This window comes from Sminthopsis crassicaudata, chromosome 3 (genome assembly GCF_048593235.1).
Source record: "Sminthopsis crassicaudata isolate SCR6 chromosome 3, ASM4859323v1, whole genome shotgun sequence".
NCBI classification, from domain to species: Eukaryota; Metazoa; Chordata; class Mammalia; order Dasyuromorphia; family Dasyuridae; genus Sminthopsis; species Sminthopsis crassicaudata.
The window spans coordinates 644,633,369-644,659,495 of record NC_133619.1 but is presented as its reverse complement, the minus strand read 5'-3'; the positions used below and the strand labels follow the sequence as shown (position 1 = coordinate 644,659,495).

The following is a 26,127-nucleotide window of genomic DNA, read 5'->3' as shown; positions in this document are numbered from 1 at the left end:
GGAGGAAACCGGGCCTCGGGGTAGGTGGGGTTTCCCGGAGCAGGAGGCCCCGCCCGGGGGGGGGGCTGGGATCCCTCTCCCTGCCTCCCTGGCAGGGGTTAGACAGAAGCCCCAATTATGTTTTCTCGAAAGAGGGAGAGAGACTGAAGGACGCAGCCCCCAGCCCCCAGAAGGGAGTCCCCGGGTAGAGGCCGGAGGAAGCCTTTCTAGGCTTCCCCCCTGCCCGGTCCCTCTCCCATTTAACCTACAATTGGCCAGAGGAACAATTCCCGGGACGTCCCAGGACCGCCTTCTTCCCCGCCCCACGGGGCCTAGGTTTTTGTCACCGCTCCGCCCGAGGGAACAGATCCTGGGCTAGAGCCCCGCTCTAGATCAAGTTCCGCTACACCGGCTGCTTTAAGGCGGTTTCCAGGCTGGAAGCCCTTCTCAGAATTCCGCCCCGGGTCCGTTTGTGCTCCGGCAGCCCATTGCTCAGATCCCCCCTTACCTGGAGGCTCGCCCCGTTCCGTAGGGACTCTGCTTGTCCCCGTTGCTCCTCGTGTGCTCTTGGCTTCTGAGAAATTGCTCTTCAACTGCTCTGGGAACTTGCCCCCGGCTTGTCTCCCACAGGTGGAGACTCTGCCTTAAGCTGAGGTCTGATTTCCTTCTGGGTAGCCGCGATCGCTCTGCCTCCTTCCCCGGAGCTGCGGCCTCTCTGCCTCCTTCCCCGGAGCTGCGGCCTCTCTGCCTCCTTCCCCGGAGCTGCGGCCTCTCTGCCTCCTTCCCCGGAGCTGCGGCCTCTCTGCCTCCTTCCCCGGAGCTGCGGCCTCTGTGCTTTCCTTCAGATCTCTCTCCCTCTTCCCTGGATCTGAGATTTCTGGGAGCTAGCTGTGCAAGTGCAATCCCAGGTAGGTCTGAGCCAGCCTCCAACCCCAGCCTCCCCCTCCCGCCCCTCTCCCCTCCCCATCAGGTTGTGCTGGCTGCTCTGGCCCTCAGCCTCCACATCTCACCACACGGTCAGTGTCCTCCCCTCCCAAGCCTGGCTGTTGGACGACGTGTGTCCTGCTAACTCCTTGGCAGACTCGCAATCACCTCCAAACGTTCAGGGTCCCCCTTCCCAAAGTACAAACTACTTCCTGCCCCCAGCTTTTGGTGAAAGGTTCCGTTGTTCTGGCTTGAGGCAGCCCCTCCTAAGACCCCCGTCCTGCCTGCCCCGAGGACCCGCTTTGGCTGCGGGCACCGAAGCTCCTGGTGGCCCCTGTCTGGCCCCTCAGTTCTTGGGCTGCTGCCCTACCAGACCCCAGTCCTGGCTCCCTCTGCCCAGGCCCCCTGTAGGGACTCCAAGGTGAGCTCTGCCAGGGGGTCCCAGGCGTCCCAGGCAGACTTCGGGACCGGCGACGCTGCTTTCCCAGGCTCCGGGGCCACCTGGAGCTCGCTGTCAGTGCGGTGTCCCCGCCCTCTGGCCATGAGCTGTGTCAGACCCTACCTGGGCTCCAGATCTCCTGCTTCCCTGCCCCCGCTTCTCTCAGAGCCCTCGGGCTCCCTGCCAGGGGGCTTCCTCCCACACTGGACTTTTTCTCCCAGCCCCAGGCATTCCCCGCTCTTTCCCCGGTGGCTGTGACCCAGATCCCTGAGCATCCTCAACCTTCCCTTCCTCCTGGTCCAGCAGGCAGTTTGTTGTCTAGAGAAGTAGTGTTTGTGAGGGGGAGGGGGACTGGGAGGAAGTCAGAGAAGGAGAGGGAGAGGGAGAGAGTGAGGAGTGAAAGTGGGAGGGAGGGGGAGAGAGTGAGGAGTGGAAGCGGGAGGGAGGGGGAGAGAGTGAGGAGTGGAAGCGGGAGGGAGGGGGAGAGAGTGAGGAGTGAAAGTGGGGAGAGGGAATGAGGAGTGAGAGAGAGCTAGAGAGAGACACACACAGGTAGGGGAGACCGGGTGGGCAGAGGACATATGGGAGGGGGAATCTCTGACTCATGGACTATGGAGACTCTGACTGGTCTCATCCCATCTGGGATCCCAAACCCCTTCTTCCTCCTGGGTCTCTGAAAGAGGAAGGGGAAGAGGAAGGGCAAGGAGAATGTATAGTCTTGTCATTTCCAACCCTGCCCCTCCCTGCTGCCTCCCTCCCTCTCTCTGCTGTGTGTGAGGGATGGAGAAGACCCTTACTCAAAATGACTTCTCAGAGATCACTCAGTAAAAAGCAGAAAAGTTGTTTCTTGAAAACTTCCAGAGGATGAGCCCTCCCATGGTGATAATAAAGAGAAAGCTCTTGGTAGGAGGGCTAAAGAAGTAGTAAAGATACACAGCTCTTTTACAAGAGATTATGTCACAAGGAAGAGAGCATTGAGAAGGGAAGGGAGAGGCACCTATGGGTTGATGTTATTGGGAGAGATTGGAATGGAAGCTTTCTGTTACAAAGGATTACATCTTAAGTTGGGGAGCATTGAAAAATAGGTGCCCTCTCCCCTGATTGAATATTAGACATGGGTGCCAGAGGCAGATTAGAACAGGATGCTTTGTTTCCCTGATTCGGAGAGGAATCATCAGTCAGACATTCAAACTTCAGATTACTGAGTTGATGGTATTTAATAATCTAAATATTGATACCATTGAACAAGGATAAATGTCATCATTTCTGGTTAAGTAACTATCTAAAGTTTTAAGTCAATATTGGCTTGCACACACTGTACTTATGTAGGTCACAGAGACATAGAAATAATAGAAAATTACAGAAAAGGAATTTAAACATTCCTGTAAGTTATTCACCTTCTCTCTCCATTCCCCACATGTGGGACCTCACCCTTCATTAACCCCTCAGCCCAGCCTTCTGCCCCAGGAAGACAAGGAAAAGTTGTCCAGAGGACAAGGTCTGCCCAAGGAAGGCCCCGGAGCCAGAGGGGATGGCCGGTGGGAGCCACACCTCCGCACCTCAGGTGAGTGTCCTGCCCACAGACTCCATGACTTCCTAGAGGCCTTTCCCATAGACAGGTTGGGCTGTCTCTGACACTGGCGATGCCTTCCCTTTGGATTGTTTCTTTACAAAAATTGTCAGGAGATTGAATGTAGCCCAAGCGACACTGCCCTGCTCTCTCCCTCTGGGTTTCAAACCGATCTGCAGCACTTCAGTCAGCATCAGCAGCACTAACTCCCCTCTTCCCCTGATCCCCCCAGCCCACTTGCTGCCCTCCTTCCTCTGGATTTCTGAGTCACCCACGTGAGAAACAACCCACTGGACTTGGGAGGGATGAAGTTCAAGTCCTCAATTCCACAACTGAGGGGTGTCCTATAGGGACAGTTGGCATCAATGTGTGTCTTTTTTATACTTGAAATAAGCCCTTCCCCTAGTCCCCCACCCACTGAGTACCACTGAGTGTACAACCTATCCAGAGCATATAATCCCAGTTCTCTGTTACGTCATTACTCCCTCCCCTCCCACCCCAGTGCAAATTCTTTCCTTCACTTCCCACCCCTGATTATATTTTACAATCTTTTTTTTCTTTTCAGGCCCCACCTCTCTGAGTTCATTTCATTCTTGTTTTCCAGTCTGAGTGCCCCAGCCATATTACATTATCCTTTTATTAGTATTGGTCCTATCCTCCATTTCTTAAGTTTCAATTTTTATTTCCTAATTTAGGTTTTATTTCTCTATTTCTCTAGTCTCTGTAACTCTGGAAACTAAAAACTCTCATCCAGTTCTCACCCAAGGACGACCACTTCACTCTATCTCTGTTCTGAAGGGATGGGGTCATTGCTCACTTTATGCACACCCAGCATCCTCCCTCACAATCTATAGAACTTCTCCCCTCCCCTTTGCTCTCTTTGTTCCCCTTTGCCCAAACTTTCTATGCCAGATCTTGAAACCAGGGTACCCTGCTTATTCTCAAGGCTCCAGGTACATAGTTGATCCACCTGGTGCACACTGGCTAGCCCCTGTCTTGGAGCTGGTTCCTCTCTAGGGCTCACTCAGAGAGCAGGGAGGGTGGAAGGAGCAAATACTGTGTAATTGGGCTTCCTGCTTATCCCACATCCATCTGGAGAATACAGCAACCCAAGGAAACCAGGTGAAGTTGGCTTCTTGGTCACACTAAAGACGATGAACTATTGAGACCAGGCCAAAGAGAGTGTCTTTTTTTTTTTTTTTTTTTTTTTTTTTTTTTTTTTTAATAGCAGTTAATAGTTGTTAAGGCCCTCAGCCTGGAGAGAATTCAGGGAAAGGGCTAAGTTTAGGAGACTATTCAAAGTACTTGGAGTTTTCTTTTCCAATGGAAACTGGGGTGCACTGAAAGAGACCCTCAGGTCTTGTCTAAAAGGCATCAAAGAAGGATTAGATGAAGCTTCCATGTTGTTTTGGTTCACATTTCTCTTGTTTGAAGCGTTTTCCACATGGTTGGCAGTTCTTCCTTTGAAAATTCCTTCTTCGTGTCCTTTGACCATTCATCTAGTGGTGAATGATTTTGTTGTTATATTTGTTGTTTCAGTCATGTCTGACTCTTTTTGTTACTCTTTTTTTTTTAAATAGTAATTAAAATTTTCACACTTACATATTAGAAATATAAAACATTTTGAATATTTTTCTTTTGAATTCTCAATTCAATATCTTCTTCCCTCCCTTACCATGTTCCAGAAATGATCAGCAATCTGAGATAGGTTAGGTATATACAATTGTGTAAAAACATATTTCTGAAATAATAATTTTGTGGACAAATTCTTGAACAAGAAGGTAAGACAGGAAAGAAAAAAAGAAAAGAAATCTAGCATTTGATCTGCATTCATTCTCTAGTATTTCTTTCTCTGGAGTGGGATAGTATTTTTAATGAATCCTTTGGGGTTGTCTTAAATCATTCTATTGTGAGCATATCCAAGTCATTTGTAGTTATTGGTTATTCTGATCTTCTGGTTCTACTTGTTTTACTCTGCATCAGTTCTTGTAAGACCTTCTAGGTTTTTCTGAAATTATCCTGCTTGTCATTTCTTATAGCACAATTATATTCCACTGTAATCACAGAAGACAATTTGTTAAGCCATTCATCCCCCAGTTGTTTCCCTCAATGTCCAATTCTTTGCTGCCATAAAAGAGCTATTATAGATTACCTTGTAGAAAATGGTTTTTTACTTTTTTAAATCTCTTTGGCATACACACTTAGTAGTAGTGTTTCTCAGGTTAAAGGGTACATAGTTTGACAGCCCTTTGGGACAGTTCCAAATTGATCTCCAGAATGGTTTATCAGTTCATACCTCCATCAGTGGGTTATCATCCCAATTTTCCCACATCTCATCTGACATTTATCATTTTCCTTTTCTATCATATTAGCCAATTTGATAGGTGTGATAGTTTCTTTAAATGGGGGTAGAATTCATTTGTGATTTAAAGTGATCCTGGGGAGCTCATAAATGGCTTGTTCAATTTCCTTTTCTAACATTGTATTATTTAAGTATTCCATTTCTCTTCTGTTAATCTGGGAAATTTGTATTTCTGTAAATATTAATCCACTTCATTTAGGTTGTCAGATTTATTGGCCAATATTTCCTTTAAAATAGAGGGAATGTTGGTGAATGACTTTCTGTTTGCAGATGCCTATATACTAAATGAAATCTCTGAACTGAGATGTAGAAGAGTATGAATTGATTCCCTTCTAATTGTGCTAATTTTGACATAACAGTTAAGACCAAGAAAATGCAGGTGATGCACCAGCCAGCATTGGTTACAGCAAATGGAAATGTCTTGAGTGCTCTTGTTAAATTCATTCACTTTGACAATATACTTTCTGAGGATATCCATAGTGATAATGAGGTTGGCATATGTATTACCAGAGCTAGCTCAGTATTTGGGAGACTCTGAAGGAAAGTTTGGGAGAGGAGAGGGATTAGACTGACTCCCAAATGGAAGTTCTACCAAATCCATGTGCCGGCCTTACGGTTATATGCCTATGAAACCCAGATAGTCCATCAAACAAAGCCACTCCTAGAAACTGAATCACTTCCATTTGAATTGCCTTGGGAAGATTCTGAAGATCACCTGAATGGATAAGGTTCTAGACACTGGAGTCCTTTCTGCAACTAAGTTGCTGAGCATTCCAGCTCTACTGCAGAAAGCACAATTTTAGGGGGCTAGCACATTGTTTAAATACCCAATGAACATCAGCCCAAATTTGAATGTTATGAAAAGTTCACACAGGGCAGGCGCTCACAAGCTGGTCAGAAAAAGTGATACAAGTTTGTTCTCAAGGTTTCTCTGAAGAACTTTAGACTTGATTGTATGATGTGGGAGAAGCTGGCAGCGCAACATGGTGCACTCTCATCAGAAAAGGAGCCCTGCTCTGTGAGCAAAGAGCAACTAAATGAGCTCCATAGAAATGTGAGTTGTGCAAGGTAAGAAAATCTATCTGATCTGAAATGTTCCCATTTACTGTATGTGCCCAAATTGTGGTAGAGGCTCGCAAGGTCTTATTGGTCTGATCAGCCACAGTTATAACTTGAATATATCTGAATGATGGTCTTCTTTGAACATGAAGCATAATAACCACCCATATAGTTGACAAAATAATGACAATTATTGTTTTAATTTCCTCTTCATTTCTTTCATTTTTGATACTGGTAATTTGGTTTGTCTTTTTTTTTCCTTTTTAAAATCAATTTAAGTAATAGTTTATTTATATTATTGCCTTCTTTTTTCTTTCCTAAAACCAGTGCCTTAGTTTTATTTATTCAATGGCTTTCTTATTTTCAATTTTATTAATATTTCCTTTGATTTTTAGGATTTTCAAATTGGTTTTTAATGGGAGATTTTTAATTTATTCTTTTTCTAATTGTTTTAGTTGCATGATCACTCCAGTGAGAAATGATACATTTCTCTATTTTATTGATGTACATGTTTTAATTTATTCATTGGAAAACTGCCTATTCATATCCTTTGATGTTCAAGTGGGGAATGGGGAATGACTGATATTCTTATAGATTTTATAAAGTTTTTATATATTTGAGATATGAGACCTTTCTCAGAAACTGAAAATCTTCTGCTTTCCTTCTGATCTTGGTGGTCTTTGTTTTCTTTATATGAAAATCTTTTAATTTAATGTAATTAAAACAATTCATTTTGCACCTAACTGTGCTTTTTATTTCTTGGTTATTTATAAACTGTTCACCTATCCATAAGTCTGATAAGTGATATATCCCATTTTCTTATTTTCTTGTATTATCTCTCTTTATCGTGTATACATTTTGACTGTATCTTGGCAAATGATGTAAGATATGTATCTATGCCCAGTTTCTGCCATACTGCTTTCCAGTTTTCACAATTTTAAATCAAATTTTTAGTCTTTACACTTGTGAAATATAAGATTATTATATATATTTGCTGCTGTAAATTATATATCTACTCTGTTCCATTGATCTACTTTTCTATTTCTTAGCCAGTATCAGATAGTTTTGGTGATTGTTGCCTTATAATAAAGCTTAAGATCTTTCTTTATATTTTTCATTAACTCCTTTAACATTTTTTTTCTTTTGCTCAGCCAATTGGGGTTAAGTGACTTGCCTGGGGTCATACATCTAAGAAGTATTAAGTGTCTGAGACCAGATTTGAACTCAGGTCTTCCTGATTTCAAGGCTGGTGCTCTATCCACTGTACACCTAGCTGTTCCCCTCCTTTGATATTCTTAATTTTTTGTTCTTCCAAATGAATTTCTCCCCCTAATTCTTTAAAAAAATCATTATTTGGCTATGTAATTAGAATGGTATTGAATATATAAATTACTATAAGTATAATTATCATTTTTATTTTATTGATCCTACCTACCCATTAACAATGAATATTTCTCCAAATATTTGTCTGATTTTATTTGTTCAATTTGTGTGTGGGTGTGTGATTTGTTTTTAGGCATTTGTTTTAGATAGATTTATTCCCAGGCATTTTATTGTGTCTAAAGTTATTTTAAATGGGATATCTTTTACTATCTCTTCTTGCAAGGTGTTGTTTGTTATAAATAGGAACCCTTATATTTAGAGACTGCTACTTTGCTAATGTTACTGTTTTAACTAACTTTTTAGTTGAATTTTTTGGATTTTCCAAGTATGTCATCATATCATCTGCAAAAAGAGAGAGTTTTATGGCCTCATTCCCTATTCTGATTTTTTCTATTTCTTTCTCTTCCTCTTATTGCTTTATTTTTTTTCTTTATTATATTCAATAATATTGGAAAAAGTTAATATCCTTGTTTCACACCTGATGTTACTGAGATGGTTTCCAACAAATAGTTGTTTTAAGTTTTAAGTGAATACTTTCAAGTGTTTTTCTTTTTTTTTTTTTTTTAAGTAGAATTGAGTACTGTACTTTATCAAAAGCTTTCCCTGCATCTATTGATGTAATCATTTTTTTAAACTTTCATTTTTGACATAATCAATTTTGTTCACTGTTTTCCTTTCATTAAGCCATTTCTGCATTCTTTATATAAATCTCACTTGATCATAATATATAATTTTTGCAATATATTGTTGTGATGTTTTCACTAGTATTTTATTTAAGACTTTTGCATCCATATTTATTAATAAAAGTGGTCTATAATTGTCTTCCTGTTTTTATTCTTCCTGGCTTTGGTATCAGTATCATATTTATTTCATACAAAAAAAATTTGGTAAGGGCCTTTCTTTGTCTATCATTCCAAATTATTTAACATTGTAATTAGCTGATCTTTAAATGTTGGATAGAATTCATTTGTACATCCATCTGATCATGTTGTTTTTTCCTTAGGAAGCTCATTTATGCTTGTTTAATTTCTTTTTCTAAAGTGTTTGTATTTATATAACCTATTTTCTCTTTTGCTAATCTAAATGATTTATATTTTGTAACTATTCTTCCATTTCACATAAGTTGTTAAATTTATTGTCATATAATTGGGCAAAGTAACTCATTATTTCTTTAATTTCCTCTTTACTAGTATATATTCACCCTTTTCATTTTGATACTATTGATTTGCTTTTCTTCTCAAAAAAAATCAAATAAACAATTGTTTGTTTTATTTTATTTTATTTTTTCCACAAAACAAATTCCTAGTCATTAATTCAATTTTTTTTCCCACTGAATTTGGTCATCTCACTTTTCATTTTCAGGATTTTAAATTTAGTATCTAATTGGAGAATTTTTTAGTTTGATCTTTTCCCATTAATTACATACCCAATTTATTAGTCTCTTCTTTTTCTATTGTACTGATATAAGTATTTAGAAACATAAATTGTCCTCTAATTCCTGCTTTTGCTGTATCTGATAGGTTTTGGTGTTTTCACTGTCATTCTCTTTAATGAAATTATTTCTATGATTTTATCTTTAACCCACACTTTAAGGTTAGGTTGTTTAATCTTCAGTGAATTTTTCATTTAAATTTCCATGATAATTTATTATATTAAATTTTTATTACATTTTGATCTGAAAGGAACGCATTAATATTTCTATTTTTCTACTTTTAATTACAAATTTTTTATATATTTTGGGCCAATCTTTGTAAAGGTATATTTTTATTTTTATTTTTATTTTTTTAAATTAATTTTATAATTATAACATTTTTTGGCAGTACATATGTATAGGTAATTTTTTTCAACGTTATGCCTTGTACTCCTTCTATTCCAAATTTTCCCCCTCCTTCCCTCCATCCCCTCCCCTAGATGGCAGGCATTCCCATACATATTAAATATGTTATAGTTTATGCTAGGTACAATATATATGTGCAGAACCAAATTTTGTTGTTGTTGTTTTTGCAAAAGAAGAGTTGGATTCTGAAGGTAAAAATAACCTGGGGAGAAAAACAAAAATAATGCTAACAGTTTACACTCATTTCCCAGTGTTCCTTCTCTGGGTGTAGTTGATTCTGTCCATCATTGATCAATTGGAATTGGATTAGCTCTTCTCTATGTTGAAGATAATCCACTTCCATCAGAATATATCGTCATATAGTATTGTTGTTGAAGTGTATAATAATCTCCTAGTTCTGCTCATTTCACTTAGCATCAGTTCATGTAAGTCTCTCCCAGCCTCTCTGTATTCCTCCTGTTGGTCATTTCTTACAGAATAATAATATTCCATAATATTCATATACCACAATTTATTTAGCCATTCTCCAATTGACGGGCATCTATTCATTTTCCAGTTTCTAGCCACTACAAAAAGGGCTGCTACAAACATTTTGGCACACACAGGTCCCTTTCCCTTCTTTAGTATTTCCTTGGGATATAAGCCCAGGAGTAGTATGGCTGGGTCAAAGGGTATGCACATTTTGATAACTTTTTGGGCATAATTCCAGATTGTTCTCCAGAATGTTTGGATTCTTTCACAACTCCACCAACAATGCATCAGTGTCCCAGTTTTCCCACATCCCCTCCAATATTCATTATTTGTTCCTTTCATCTTAACCAATCTGACAGGGGTGTAATGGTATCTCAGAGTTGTCTTAATTTGAATTTCTCTGATCAATAGTGATTTGGAACACTCTTTCATATGAGTGGAAATAATTTCAATTTCATCATCTGAAAATTGTCTGTTCATATCCTTTGACCACTTATCAATTGGAGAATGGCTTGATTTCTTATAAATTAGAGTCAATTCTCTGTATATTTTGGAGATGAGGCCTTTATTAGAACTAAAGGTGTATTTTTAGAAAAAGTGTCTTTCTTTGTTCAATTCTCTCCAAATAGGGTTTTTTTTTTTTTTTAAATCAAGCTTAACCAGAATTGCATTTACTTCCTTGGCTTCTTTCTTATTTATTTTTGGACTAGATTTATCTTGCCCTGAGAGGGGTAAGATTAAAGTTCCCTATTATTATAGTGCTACTATGTATCTTCATCTTAACTTTTCTTTTGAAAATACTACAATATTTGGTATAGCTTGATATTGTTTCATTGTCAATGATACTTTTTGTCAAAATATTGTTATACTATTTTTCTCTTTTAGTTAAATCTATTCTAGCCATAACTTTTTATGAGATGATAATTTTGATCTGTGCTTTTTTTAGAGGGGGTATCAGCTAAAACATAATAAATTGTACTTTACCTCTCCATTTTAACTCTGTGTATCTCTTTTTCTTAAATGTTTCTCTTGTAAGCATATTCTGATTTTTAATCCATTATGCTGTTTCCACTTTATGAGTGAATTCATCCCATTCACATTTAAAGTCATGATAACTATTTGTGAATTTCTCTCCATCTTATTTTTACTCACTGTGTTTTTTCTCAACCTCTCTTTTAACCCAGTCCCTCTTATCTTATCCTTTCCCTCTCTTATTCCATATTTTACACCCCTTCTCTTAATTTACTCTATTGTTGTTTGTTCCTGACTTCAGGAAGGTGATGCCTTGACATGTAAGTGACTTGAATTTAAGTGAGGGAGGGCTGTGCAATGTCACCTGCCTTACTTTCCCCTCCAGAGCCATCTGAGTCTAGTGGCCAGATATAGATCAAGAGACTGGAGATGGCCCTGGATGAAATGGGAGATCTTGACCTTTTTAAGGTTAGGTCTTCTACAGGTCTCAGTTGGACTAAGGCCACACCTATACAATATTAAGTCTAGAAAGAAATGAAGGCAAATAATCTCCTCCTTCATCTAGTCCAAAAAATCTAAATAAATTTTTACAAAAATGAATGAATGAATTCTGGGTGGGGAAGACTCTTAGGGTTTCTAGCCAAAGCAGAAATGGCTGTTATTTACATTCAATCTGAGTTAATCAGGATCCAAATAATGACCAAATGGGGCTTGGTCTGAGAACTATTTGTGGCCAATTTGAATCAGATTGTTTTTGGTTTATAACTAAATCTAAATACCTCCCTACTCTATCCCCCAGTTTTCCCTCCTCTTTATAATTTCAAAAACTTCTATACTCTCCAAAATGTACATATTGTTTTCTCTTCAACCCAGAGAAGATTGTTTCCAACATTACCAGCCTTCACCCTGTTTTCTCTATTAGTTCTTCCTTTCAGGCTCCATTTTAATGAAATAATTTCTCTTGTAAGCATATTCTGATTCTTAATCCATTCTGCTGTTTCCACTTTATGAGTGAATTCATCCCATTCACATTTAAAATCATGATAACTATTTGTGAATTTCTCTCCATCTTATTTTTACGCACTGTATTTTTTCTCAACCTCTCTTTTAACCCTGTCCCTCTTGTCTTCTCCCTTCCCTCTCTTTTTCCATATTTTACACCCCCCCTCTTAATTTACTCTCTTTTGGTTTTATTAGAATCACTCCATCATACAAAAGTCTTCCCTATGCTTTCTTTCAAAATACCTTAGTAACAATAGCAGTTTTTAGACTACTGCTAACATTTTCATATATGGTAACTGAACAGTTTGGTTTTAACATGTATCTTATAATTAGATTCATACTTTCCTTATGTTTCTTCTGGATCTTTTATATTGAATTTTCTATTAAGCTCTGGCCTTTTTGTTAAATACTTAAAAGTCTTTCTCTTAGTCAAATGTTCATTTTTTTTTTAAATTCAGGATTATACTTCAACTTTTCTCTGATGCAACCCCTACTCTTCTGCTCTTTAAAATATAATGTCCCCAAGCCTAGGATTTTTTAGGGTAGAAACTGCTAAAAAACACATTCAATGGTAGTTGAGATGTCACAACATTCTAACCATATTATGCCTTGTTCATCTCTTCTTTGGATGTTACATTTGCCAGATTTCGTTTTTCAATTTTATTTCCCTATTTACTTTTAGGAAGAGGTTGCACAAGTCTTTCTATTGTTACTCTGTGGCAACCCCTCCTAGATTCTGTTGTTTAGGATGTTCAAGAAACAAGTAATTTGTACAAGTGAAGTTCATAACCCTATCCAGCCCATGGAGGTGAAAGCTAGATGTGGGAGGCTCGAAAAGGAAAGGGGTTTGTAAGAGCTTCTGCTGGGTATGAGTCAAGGAATGAATAAGAGATAAATTAGCTATCAATAAAAGGAATGCTTTTCTTATTAGAAAGGCTACATAATGAATTCTGTGTAGTGAAGCATAAGTCACTCGAGACTCTAGTGAAAAAAAGGTTTACAAATTCTTGGGAATCTCCAAAAGTATAAGAGATCAATAAATAACCTTAATTATTCCAAAGTAGTAGAATAAAGGCAGTGAAAGTTGAGTTGAAATAGACCAATGAAAAGGTAATTTTATGCATATGATGACTTGTTTCCAAATATCAGAATCTCCAATAAAGTACATCTTGTACTTATGATGGATATGGAAGGCTACCAAATGTCAAGTACATTGGCCAACTATACATTATGCATTTAGCAGACTTTGAATAAGGATGATGGCTCCCAAGTATCAGGATATTTTCAGACTGTTGAATCCTCCTGTATATGATCCAGTAGTAGGCATCTTAACTTGGTCTCTTGACTTTTGTTGTCCCATCCTATTTTTCATGAATTACCTGAAATGCAACTCTCATCAATTGAATTTAGCTTTTTTAATATATGAAGGAAAAACTTCTTTCTCTACCAGAGTTACTCTTATATCCATGTGACTATATAGCAGATTACAGATCGTTTCTCTGCTGCTTGTGCTAATTTTGGCCTAACACTTAAACACCAAGAAAATAGAGGTTTTCCCCAATCTCTCTCTCTCTCTCTCTCTCTCTCTCTCTCTCTCTCTCTCTCTCTCTCTCTCTCTCTCTCTCTCTCTCTCTCTCTCTCTCTCTCTAACCCACTGGTTACAGCAAATGGAAAAATTCTGAATTCTGTGAACAGATCTATTTACCATGGCCATTCTACAGCACAAAGCAGGGGCTCCCCTGATGGTCAGAAGCAGCACTGCAAGGACATTCCCAAGACCTCTCTGAAGAACTTTTCATCATCAGTAGTGAGACATGAGAGACCCTGGCCTGGGCCCCGCCATGACACATGCACATCAGAGAATGTGCCCTGTTGTGTGAGTGAGACAGAATTGCAAGAGCTCAAAGAGTGGTGAGATGTCCAAATATGCAGCCACTTCCCCTGCAGTTACTCATCTGGGCTCTTGGTGTCCAAGGTGTTACAAAGTGTTCTGAGCTTAGATCAGTCTGATGTGCCATGGCAGATGTTCTAAACCTCAGCTCTGAGATGTCATTTTGGTCCTGTTTAACCATGAAGATAAAAACATCAACCAAGTGTGTAATGAAATATTACAGTTAAGAACTCTATGATATTGATAAATGGAAGCAAGCATAAAGCAAAACATGAGATATTTTGGCCATGAGACTTCCAGCCAAAGTAGCCTGGAGCCCTCCATAGATACATAGAGAATTTCTTTTAGGTAGCTGGGAAATCTCGGGCTTCGCAGTTCAGTAATCAATATCTCTTTGGAATTGTCTGTGTTTTGTCTACATGAGACTTTATTTCAATGTCTCTGGAAATAACCAAGATTTTTTTTTTCCTCCACTCTCTATTCTGTGACCACACATCTGTTCCTTCACCATCACCCTAGAATACACAGTACCTCCCATCTTCTTGCATCTTCACAGAATTTTCTTTTTCTTTTTTTTTTTTTTTTTTTTTTAGGTTTCAGGTTCTTCTTCCACAGGATCTTTATATATATATATATATATATATATATATATATATATATATATATATATATATATATAAATTTATTTACAAGGCATATGCATGGATAATTTTTCAGCACTGACAATTGCAAAACTTTTTGTTCCAACTTTTGTTCCCCTTCTTCCCCCACCCGCCTCCCCCAGATGGCAGGTTGACCAATACATGTTAAATATGTTAAAGTATAAGTTAAATACACTATATGTATACAGTTATTTCGCTGTACAAAAAGAATTGGACTTTGAAATAGTCTACAATTAGCCTGCGAAGGAAATAAAAAAAATCAGGCAGACAAAAATAGAGGGATTGCGAATTCTATGTAGTGGTTCATAGTCACGTCCCAGAGTTCTTTTGCTGGGTGTGGCTGGTTCAATTCATTACTGCTCTATTGGAACTGATTTGGTTCATCTCATTGTTGAAGAGGGCAACGTCAGAATTGATCATCATATAGTATTGTTGTTGAAGTATACAATGATCTCCTGGTCCTGCTCATTTCACTCAGCATCAGTTCCTGTAAGTCTCTCCAGGCCTTTCTGAAATCATCCTGCTGGTCATTTCTTACAGAATAATATCCCGTAACATTCGTATACCATATTCAGCCATTCTCCACCTGATGGGCATCCATGTAGTTTCCAGTTTCTGGCCACCACAAACATTCTTGCACATGCAGGTCCCTTTCCCTTCTTTAAAATCGAAGAACAATTTTCTTTATAAGCTATAAACTATATCAATTCTGAGAAAGGAAGAACTTTCATGTCTTCTGTCCTTCTCTTCCACAGATCCACATAGGTCTCAGATAAAACACTCATTTTGTCCCAGATTCCATAGGGAGACACATTCCACAATAAGATATTTCTCTGCTTGCTTCTAACTGACCAGAGCATGTGCTTTTCTCAATATTTCTTTGGGTTCTTACTGTGGCTTCGAGTCTTGACTCTGGCCCTCATCAAAAATAAGACCTTTGAGTAAATTCTCTTTCTGTTCTTTAGTAGCCTCACCTCTGATGTTGAGGGTTGGACTAGATGAGCCCAGAAGTCCCTTTTAGCTCTAAGCCCTCTGACTTTTGGTGCTGTAGGAGTTGGTGACTTTCCAGGATGTGGCCGTGGACTTCACCCCAGAGGAGTGGAGCCTCTTGGACCCTTCTCAGAAGGAGCTGTACAAGGAGGTCATGCTGGAGAACACTTGGAACCTGCTGTCCATGGGTAAGGACACTTCTGGCCACTCTGAATACTGCTATCAAAAGGAATATCTTTGTTCTATGTTGGTTTTGGAGCATTTATCTATTTTACTAGAAAGGAAAACGTGCTGGTCTCTTATGCTCCAGACTCGGGGTCCTCTTGCTCCTGGTTTTCCTATAAAAAGGCAATACATTGGTGAAGAAAAGCTGGAGATCTCCCAGTTGCTCCTGAAGCTCTCCAATTCTAGATGGCTTGAGGTCAAAGATCAGATCAGTGCTGGAGCATCTCAGATGTGGAACTAATCTCACAGGCTAATTGGGCCAGTCTCTCCCTGGACATGACTTTGTCTGGCAAAACCAGGAAAACGCTCAGATAGTTTTTCCCTCCAACCCTTTCCTCTTTGAGATGGGCCTAATATGTGAAACATTCTTTTTTTTTTTTTTTTTTTTTTTTAAAGAAGCTTCAGTTGGCAGTTGACAGCTCTTCCTTGTGCCCAGTAGATCCCATTAGTCCCCAGCCTTCCTTTACATTGCCCCCAAACTCCAGCATGGATGGTGCAGCTGGAAGGAGGAGAACAAGCCTTGATATTCACAGGCTGTTCCCCAGAAAGTGCTTTCTTCACCACATTGGGCCATTAAGTGATTTCATTATCCCCATTTTACAGTTGAGAAAACTGAAGCAGACAGTTTAAGTGGCTTGGCCAGGAGCACACATTGAAATCCTGGCATTGCTGACCCAACCCCAGGCCCTTGGCACTGAACTCTCAGATGTCTCTATTTCTGGGTAATGGAAACTACACAATGAGGCCCTCCTTCCATGAAGAAGGGGCACCAAGACTGGATTTTCTGGTTGCAAACTATCTCCCTGATCTTCCCCAATTCTCCCCAAAGCTCCCCAAAGTAAATGCTATGGAACCCACCTTAGGAGATCTGGGAACCACCCCAAGCTCTTGCTTGCTTGCTCCCATCAATGGCAGGAACAACAGACTGGCCAAGAATCAGAATGGGGACTAACTAAGGTTCCTTGAGTTCAGCAGCAGGAGAATCTCCCCCTGTGGCAGAGAGCCGTGGATGAACAAACCTAAGGTTTTTGTAGATTTCAGTGAGGGGGGAGCTGGGTAGGGGGGCAGGGCAAAGGGTGATTCAGCAAGGTCTCCTTTGCTGGGGCTCAAGGATGATCTAGCTTGTCCCATTTGGGGGATTGTATTACAAGTGCTGATGGAAGGAAACAGCCAGATGTGTGAACCCAATGGAGTGATTCTCAGAACGGAGCAGCTTTGCATGCACACTCTTCCCTAAAGAGGACTAAGTTTGTGTCTCTCCATCCTCACCCTTCATTCTCCGTGTCCAGGCTTGCCAGCTCCCAGAGACGTCATCTCTCATCTTGAGCAAAGGGAAACACTGGAGGAAGAAGTCCAGGGGAGCTGCTGCCCAGGTGAGAGAGGTGGAAATAGGTAGATGAGAGCTGTGCTTACAAGAGGGTTCTAGGTGTTGTGTCAAGAGCTAGAACTGGGGGCAGCAGGACCTCACTTGGAGTTCTTTTCAGACACTTTATCAAAATAGCATTGTGGATATGGAGCCTCAGTTTCCCCATCTGTAAAATGAGGGAGTTGCACTCCTTGGTGTTTAATTTCCCTTCCAGAGATAAATCTATTATCCTACAAAAATCCATCATAGAGAATTTAGGGGTGTGGAAGTCCCCTCAAAGTGCAAAAGGGGCTTAGGCTTTCCAAGCTGAGCTCCTTTTTAACTTTCTTCAAATCAATAAACAAATACCCACAACTATGTGAGGCAGGGAGGAGTGCTTGAGGCTTCATTTGTGAGCTTGCACTTCTTGGAGGAGACCTTGGAGAACCTTAGGAAAGATGGAAGATGGGAGACCTGGGGAAGGAGAATGAGCTTGCTTTGGAGTACAGTAGAAGGAGACCCAGGAAAAGCACATCACTGAAACCCAGTGAGAGGGAAAAGGGGTGATTGGTGGACTTAAAGCAACAGAGAAGCCAGGAGGGATGAGGATGAAAAAATGGCCATTGGATTTAGCAATTTTGAGATCTGTGATAATGCTGGAGATAGGAGTTTTAGGTGAGCAATGAAATCGGGAGCTAGAATACAGAACCTTTCTGAGAAAACAGAGACGAGCACTTGGACACACCTGTTGTAAATGGCATCTAGAGCTGTTTATCTGTGAAAGGGAATGGAGATGAAGGGATTAAGAGATTGTGTTTGAGGATTAGAGAGACATGGTTTTATTGGAGTCACTAGGAAATGGTGGGAAACACTGAAAATGGTGAAAAAACGGAGATGCTAGAGAGGCAGTATACTGCGGAACATATTGGACCCAATGAACCAGAAAGAGGTTTGCTTTAGGTGGCAGGAGAACTGTTTCATCTGATCTTTGTGCCAAAAAGGAAAAGTAGGCTCCTGATTTATGAGGGTGAGGAGAAGATGGTACTGAATAAATGTCCATTTATTCCAGAGCAATATAAGGCAATATCTCTGATTGGAAGAACATATGGGAACATATGAAAGTATTGGGAAACTTTTTGTTGTGAATAGGATAGGGAATCAGCCAAGTTATATTTGATCATTTCAAGTTATTTTTGACTCTTCATGACCCTATTTAGGGTTTCTTGCTAAAGATACTGAAATACTTTGGATTTCCTTTTCTAGCTCATTTTACAGGTGGGGAAACTGAGGCAAACAAGGGGGAGTGACTTAGCCAGGGTCATACAGCTAGTAAGTATCTGAAACTAGGTTGAAACTTTGATGTTCTTGATCCTAGATCTACTTATTCCATCACTTAGTTGCCCCAAGGAAATCAGGGAGATGTCAAAGGATAGCCTTGCCACAGTGAGAGTCACACTAAGATTTTTGTGGCCTAAATTTATACTGGAATCTGGTTTGTTAGGTTCTTCCTAAGTTTATAGTGAGATAATGAGATATTAGGTTCTTACTAAGTGCTAAGTCTGTGACTTAGTGACTTCTTCCTCCAGAGAGCTGCCTTAAGTCTGGCCCAGATAAGAGACTCTCTATCTCTCATGTGCCGCCCTCTTTTATCCTCCCAGAGAATGGGCGTGGGATAACACAAGAGCTTCTGGTAAAAATTACTTCAACCAATGAACTTGCTCCTCCTAAGCATGCAAGCTCCTCCCCAGGAGTTCACAAGTAAAACTCCCAGTAAAGTCTGGAACTAGAGAATTGTTAAGTACCAACTTAGCACTTAGTAAGAACCTAACACTGGTTTCTTGATTTTCTCCCTCCATTCAGCAGCATGTAAGTAGCAATTAAGACTGCTGCCTTACTCAGAATTAATTTAAGGCTATGTTTTACAGAAGTCATCACCATCATTTCTCCCTGATATCTAAGTTTCTAATTTTGGCCCTTTCTTGGAGACTCATTGGCCAGATTCATGGGGCTCCCTCTCAGTTTAGGGAGATGAGAGGTAGAGGCTCCCAGGTTTACCATATTATGAGTTGTTTCCAGAGCTTAGAAAGGGGCCTCTGTGATCTTCACCATGGGTTTAGTCAGGTCCCATCAGAGTTAGAGACAGACCAAGGTCACTCAATGTAGGGTAATAAAACACAGAAACTGGGTTGAAGCCAGAACATGAGAGTGCTGAAGCTGCCTTTGTCATAGGTTTGTTTTGAGAATTGTGAGGCCTAAAACTGTTCAATCTACAAGAAAAACTACTTTGTTAAAGGTTGCATGGATTCCTCCACTAAGTGTACTTAGATATTCCTGAGACGGCCCTGCTCCCTAGGGTTTGATAAGTGGACACTCTAGAAAGATGAAACAAAGTATAAATCCCCATTGCTTGGTAGACCTTATTTTGAGGGCCAATAATGATACATCAGCTAAAAATTTATCAGCAGAGAGGTAGGGTTATCTCTGCTGACATAAGAAGGATGGGTTCCTCCTCAAGAAGATATGGCAAAAATAGTACTGAGATACCAAAAACAAATTGGGGGCTTACTATATCGTGTCACCCATGCAAGTGTAGACTTGGAATTTGAGAAAAACAGAATGTAGATACATTAAATCCCAGGAGATATGATTCATTACAACCCCGATTCCATTCCAAATAGTATTAATCAGTTTTGTAATCTACATAAACCACAGGTACGTTTTTATAGGAAGTCTTTATAGTATAAAGCCTGAAACTTTAATGGAACATTTACCCCTTGTTTACCAGATATAAAGACTATTGGAGCCTCCACAAGAATCCTGTATCTACATACTGGAGAGAAACCTTACAAATGTAATCAGTGTGAAAAAGCCTACAAAAAGAAGGCTTTTCTTATTGTACATCAGAGAATCCACACTGGAGAGAAACCTTATGAATGTGATCAGTGTGGAAAGGCTTACAGACAGAAAGTTTATCTTACGAGACATCAGGGAAGCCACACTGGAGAGAAACCTTATGAATGTGATCAGTGTGGAAAGGCTTACAGACAGAAAGCTTATCTTATTATACATCAGAGAATCCACACTGGAGAAAAACCTTATGAATGTGATCAGTGTGGAAAGGCTTATAGACAGAAAGCTTATCTTAATATACATCAGAGAATCCACACTGGAGAAAAACCTTATGAATGTGATCAGTGTGGAAAGGCTTACACACAGAAAGCTCATCTTATGAAACATCAGACAATCCACACTGGAGAAAAACCTTATGAATGTGATCAGTGTGGAAAGGCTTACAGACAGAAAGCTTATCTTATGAAACATCAGACAATCCACACTGGAGAGAAACCTTATGAATGTGATCAGTGTGGAAAGGCTTACAGACAGAAGGTTTGTCTTATTGTACATCAGAGAATCCACACTGGAGAGAAACCTTACGAATGTGATCAGTGTGGAAAGACTTTCAGAACCAACTCACACTTTCTTGTACATCAGGGAGTCCACACTGAAGTGAAACAATATAAATGTAATGAATGTGGGAAGGCTTACAAAAACCACCATGGTTTAGTTGTACATCAGAGAATCCACACTGGGGAGAAACCTTATGAATGTCATCAATGTGGAAAGTCTTTTAGATGCAGCTTCAGTCTTACTGTACATCTGAGAGTCCACACTGGAGAGAAACCTTATAAGTGTCACGAATGTGGAAAGGCTTATAAACAGAAGACTCGACTTACTATACATCAGAGAATCCACACTGGAGAGAAACCTTATCAGTGTCAAGAATGTGGAAAGACTTTTAGAAAAAGCAATAATCTTGTTAAACACCAGAGAGTTCACACTGGAGAGAAACCTTATGAATGTGATCAATGTGGAAAGGCTTACAAACAGAAGTCTTGTCTTAGTATACATCAGAGAATTCACACTGGTGAGAAACCTTATGAGTGTGATCAGTGTGGAAAGGCTTTCAAACAGAAGGTTTGTCTTACTGTACATCAGAGAATCCATACTGGAGAGAAACCTTATTAATACAATCAATATGGAAATGCTTTCATATGAAAGTGAGTCTTGCTGTACATCAAGGAATCCACACTGGAGAGAAACATTATACATGTAATGAATGTGGAAAGGGCTGTTTTAAAAACCATGATTTAGCTGCATATCAGAAATCTTATGAGTGTGATCAACATGCAAAGAATTTCCAACAACATAACAAATTTTCTGCCCATCAGAGAATTCACGCTGGAGAGAAACCTTTGGAATATTATTTGATGTGGAAATGCTTCTAGATATCCTTCTGATATTATCTCCCTTAGAGAAACCACAGTGAAGAAGAGTCTAGAATGTGGTAAGGTTTTTATATGCCCTCTTCCCCAACATAAATAAAAGAATCCATATCAGAGGACAAACATCATTAATGTAGCCACATGGAAGCATTTAGGTTAAAATAATCACTTATTTCCCATCAGAGAAGGGGAAGTAAAAGGACATAGAAATTACATCCCTGTAACAAACGTGGAAAGGCAATACAGATTAGAATACAGAGGTTGTTAGGCATCACAGTATTCATCTTGGGAACATGCCCTGCCTGGATTGAACATATGAAGATCTTCAGCCAGAGACCTTCTTTTATTTTATATCAAAGACTCTCAGTAAAGGAAAGACTTCGGAATCTGCTCAATGATGACCTGCCTTCCCCTACAAAATGGAGGTCATTAGACACAATGTATTTCTGTGTACAATGGAAAAATCTTCATGTAGATAAAACGTATGGAGCTAAATAGAGAAGGTTTTTATCCACAGCACAGATTTCAGTAGAAACCATACATTTCATCCATGCTTGAAGCCATGAAAATGGGCAGTAATTCTCAGAAATCTTACAAGTTTTGACTTCTGGGAGTCAAGAGAGCAGAATAAACAGGAAATTGCCCAGACTCTCCCATATTCACCTCTAAACAATTATAAAATTATGCCCCCAAAAGAATTCTGGAATTGTAGAACCAGTAAAAAAGAAAGGCTCAGACAAATCTTTTAGCCCAAAGAAAGTCAGAAAGTTGTCAGGTAAGGTCTCCTAAAGGTCTACAAAAGGGGAGTGTGGTCCAGGACAGAAAGAATTGCAGTAACATTCCCTGCTTCAGCAAAACAGCAAGATGCCCTAAGCCCCAATGCAGTGCCTGACAAGCAGGCAGACAACATTGGATCCCACCACATGCCTCAATATGTCTCAGATGAACAGGCAGAGACCAGTCAGGAATCCCTTCTCTCCATGTGCCTTATTTACCAACTTTTCAAGGTGATCTTGCCTCTTCAGATGGGGAAAAGTGCCAGCCACTTACCTCCCTGACCTGGACAGCCATAGCAAGGATCGCACAGTCCTGGTGCAGCACAGGGGTCTCCCACGTGCCTCAGTGTAGTGCCAGGTAATATGGTGGGATTTGTATTATTTTGTTCATTTTAGCTCCTACAGAACGATACGCCCACACAGAAATACAAATAATGCATTTTAACATCAGCAATTAATAGGAGTGCAAGTAGTATTGCAGCAACAATATCCAATGTATTGGATAATTATGCACAGAAAAGCAAAAGAAAGTGAAAGAGGGGAAATCCATCCCTGCTTTGGGGGAGCACCAACTTGTGATTTTCTTGCCTGGAGAATCCTCATCAGAGTCTTAATCAGAACCAACTTAGCAGAGTGTCTTCTCAAATGGTGCAATTGTCTCCAGATGGTTTAAATGACTTCAGAACAAAGAAGGCTTTGGGCAATTTCCAATTTTCTCCCGGACTTTCCCAGAGCAGTAGCCAATTCATCTGGAAATGTATGGGAGTACTATGGAGACTTCAGAACTGGTTAGGTTCTCCCAGGGGCAAGACTTCATTTATTACAACCTTGTGCATCTGGCCATGATCAGTCAAGGATGTTTTGCTGTTCTTATGCTCTCAAGATGAACGAGTGTTCAGACATAAGGTGGGGGCAGGCGGAGTAAGCTACAAATCATTCAGGCTTCAAGACACTAGTCTGAGCTTACAACATGGAGGATCTTCATTAGTCAGTCATTAACCTGTCATTCTGCCTTAAGATGGGACATGTTTAGGGTATAGGCTGTAAAGACTTTAAGGGTCACTCTGGTATATGTCATATTTTGTAAAACAGCAGTTACACATGAGTAGTAATAGTAGAGTAGATAATAAAATAGGGTTAGCTAAAATAGAAAAATATTTTGGGGTGGTTATTGATTTAAAGAAAAAAATGTCAATGATGATTAGTATTAAAAATAACCAAATGTGAGGTTTCAGTTATTTTTTGGCAACTATATGAATTTGTATTCAATGTTTATTTACTGCTCTGTGATTCTTTTACAAAAATTGCTTCAATCTTAAAGAAGAATTTAATATAGATACCAAAGGTTCAAGAAATACATAAGTAGAGGGTAAAGGTAAAAATGTGGGTACCAACTCAAAGTCTCTTCATCCACTTGATCAGGGAGAAAGTAAAAATCATCACCCTGCCAATGAAGATAGGAAACATTTTCTAGATATCCAGCATAGGGGGCTATTAAACCCACGAAATGTAAGTCAGTTTGATTAGCAAGTTACAACACAAATATGTTGAGCCAAAACTTCATAGAGCATATACAACATATCTTCATCAGTGGGCAAAGTCCTGTGAGGACTTCTGCAAAAATAAGTTGACAAGCCCTTGATTATGTTGGGCCAGTCTTGGCCTAGAATTGAGGAGCAGTTTGAGCCACTCCAAAAGATGTTGACTATGCTCCAGGCATGGATCTCTAATTGAATGAGACCATTTAACTTAAGGTTGTTGTCTGGAAAAGGTGTGCTTTTCCCAGGATTTGAGAGTCCCCCCAAAGGGGACACAGTTTCAGAGTACCCCTAAAAGTTAAAAGGGACACAATTTACATTGGCTTGGGGGGTCCAGATATCCTGCAGTTATGTGGAGCCATTTTGTCAAGGCTTCTAGGTCCTAATCTTGTTCTGGATCAGCTTTCACCTGGGCAATCTTTGCTAGTGCATCTACATAGGCACTGTGCTTGTGTTCAGGAGAGTCCATCATAGTAGGAGCATCAAAAGGAAAATGAAGACAGCATTTTGTACCCATTCCCAAAAAATCCAGGTAAATGATCCCTTGTTCTCCTAATTTGCTTCTAGTATCACCCTTTATATGATTTTCATCACCCTTTACATCAAATAGAACCTATTTGGACCTGATTTTGATATCATACTTGAGATATTGGTCAATACCTAGTTCCTGTCATACTCTTTTCCAGTTTTCCCAATTTTTATAGTGTTTTTGATAAAAACCTCATTTCTCAGAGAACTGCGTTAATTTTTTAAGAATACAAGTCATTCCCCAATTAAGAAATGGTTAAAGAATCTGAATAGGTAATTTTCTTTTTCTTTTTTTTATGATTTATTCTTTTTTTAAAGATACACATACACACACACACACACACACATACATACATACACATGTACCCTGCTTCCCCTCACATACACATACACAGATATCTTTTCTATCCCTGCTGAAGCTTTAATTTAATTCTGTTGCTTAACTTACCTTTTTATTACTTAACTTTTCCCCATCCATGGATCTTTCCTTTAACATCTTCCCTAATCCTTTGTTTTCCCATTTGCTTATCCCTCTCCCCTTAATTCTTTATATGTTTTGAAAAGTGCTATACTCTTCATGTTATGTATGTAGTGTTGCCTAATGTGAGCAAATTTTCAGAACTATAAGCCCTTCTCCCCTTCTAATGCCTCTGTGCCTCATTTATATAAAATAATTAGTATTTTTACCTTAACTCTGCCCTAATCTTTCTTTTGAGCTACCCTATTGTTTTTTTTTTTAATTTTTATTTAATTTTATAATTATAATTTTTTTTGACAGTACATATGCATGGGTAATATTTTACAACATTATCCCTTGCACTTACTGCTATTCAGATTTTTTCCCTTCCTCCCCCAACCCCCTTCCCCAGATGGCAAGCAGTCTTATACATGTTAAATATATTACAGTATATTCTAGATACAATATATGTGTGTAGAACCGAATTTCTTGTTGCACAGGAAGAATTGGATTCAGAAGGTAAAAATAACAGTTTACACTCGTTTCCCAGTGTTCCTTTTCTGGATGTAGCTGATTCTGTCCATCATTAATCAATTGGAAGTGGATTAGCTCTTCTCTATGTTGAAGATAACCACTTCCATCAGCATACATCCTCGTAGAGTATCATTGTTGAAGTGTATAGTGATCTTCTGGTTCTGCTCATTTCACTTAGCATCAGTTGATGTAAGTCTCTCCAAGCCTCTCTGTATTTCTCCTATTGGTCATTTCCTACAGAACAATAATATTCCATAACATTCATATACCATAATTTACCCAACCATTCTCCAATTGATGGACATCCATTCATCTTCCAGCTTCTAGACACTATGAAAAGGGCTGCCACAAACATTTTGGCACATACAGGTCCCTTTCCCTTCTTTAGTATTTCCTTGGGATATAAGCCCAGTAGTAGCACTGCTGGGTCAAAGGGTATGCACATTTTGATAACTTTTTGGGCATAATTCCAGATTGCTCTCCAGAATGGTTGGATTCTTTCACAACTCCACCAACAATGCATCAGTATCCCAGTTTTCCCACAGCCCCTCCAACATTCATCGTTATTAGTTCCTGTCATCTTAGCCAATCTGACAGGTGTGTAATGATATCTCAGAGTTGTCTTAATTTGCATTTCTCTGATCAATAGTGATTTGGAACACTCTTTCATATGAGTGGAAATAGTTTTAATTTCATCATCTGAAAATTGTCTGTTCATATCCTTGACCATTTATCAATTGGAGAATGGCTTGATTTCTTGTAAATTAAAGTCAATTCTCTGTATATTTTGGAGATGAGGCCTTTATCAGAACCTTTAACTGTAAAAATGTTTTCCCAATTTGTTACTTCCCTTCTAATCTTGTTTGCATTAGTTTTGTTTGTGCAGAAACTTTTTAATTT

At 39.5% G+C, this 26,127-nt stretch overlaps 1 protein-coding gene across 3 annotated transcripts; it reads left to right on the top strand.

The window, feature by feature from the left end:
- The first annotated feature begins 16 nt into the window (after positions 1–16).
- On the top strand, positions 17–23,424 carry LOC141564955 (uncharacterized). 3 transcript variants are annotated; one of them, XM_074307838.1, is made up of 5 exons: positions 17–443; positions 2,792–2,906; positions 15,603–15,729; positions 17,056–17,139; positions 19,897–23,424. In XM_074307838.1, the coding sequence occupies exons 2-5, from the start codon at positions 2,874–2,876 to the stop codon at positions 21,135–21,137; spliced, it is 1,485 nt and encodes a 494-aa protein (XP_074163939.1). In that variant the 5' UTR covers positions 17–443; positions 2,792–2,873; the 3' UTR covers positions 21,138–23,424. The 3 variants fall into 3 exon arrangements, with proteins under 3 accessions (XP_074163939.1, XP_074163938.1, XP_074163940.1); XM_074307837.1 differs by having other exon boundaries at positions 17–887; XM_074307839.1 differs by lacking the exon at positions 17–443 and adding an exon at positions 6,200–6,342 and having other exon boundaries at positions 2,804–2,906.
- Positions 23,425–26,127: the final 2,703 nt, after the last annotated feature.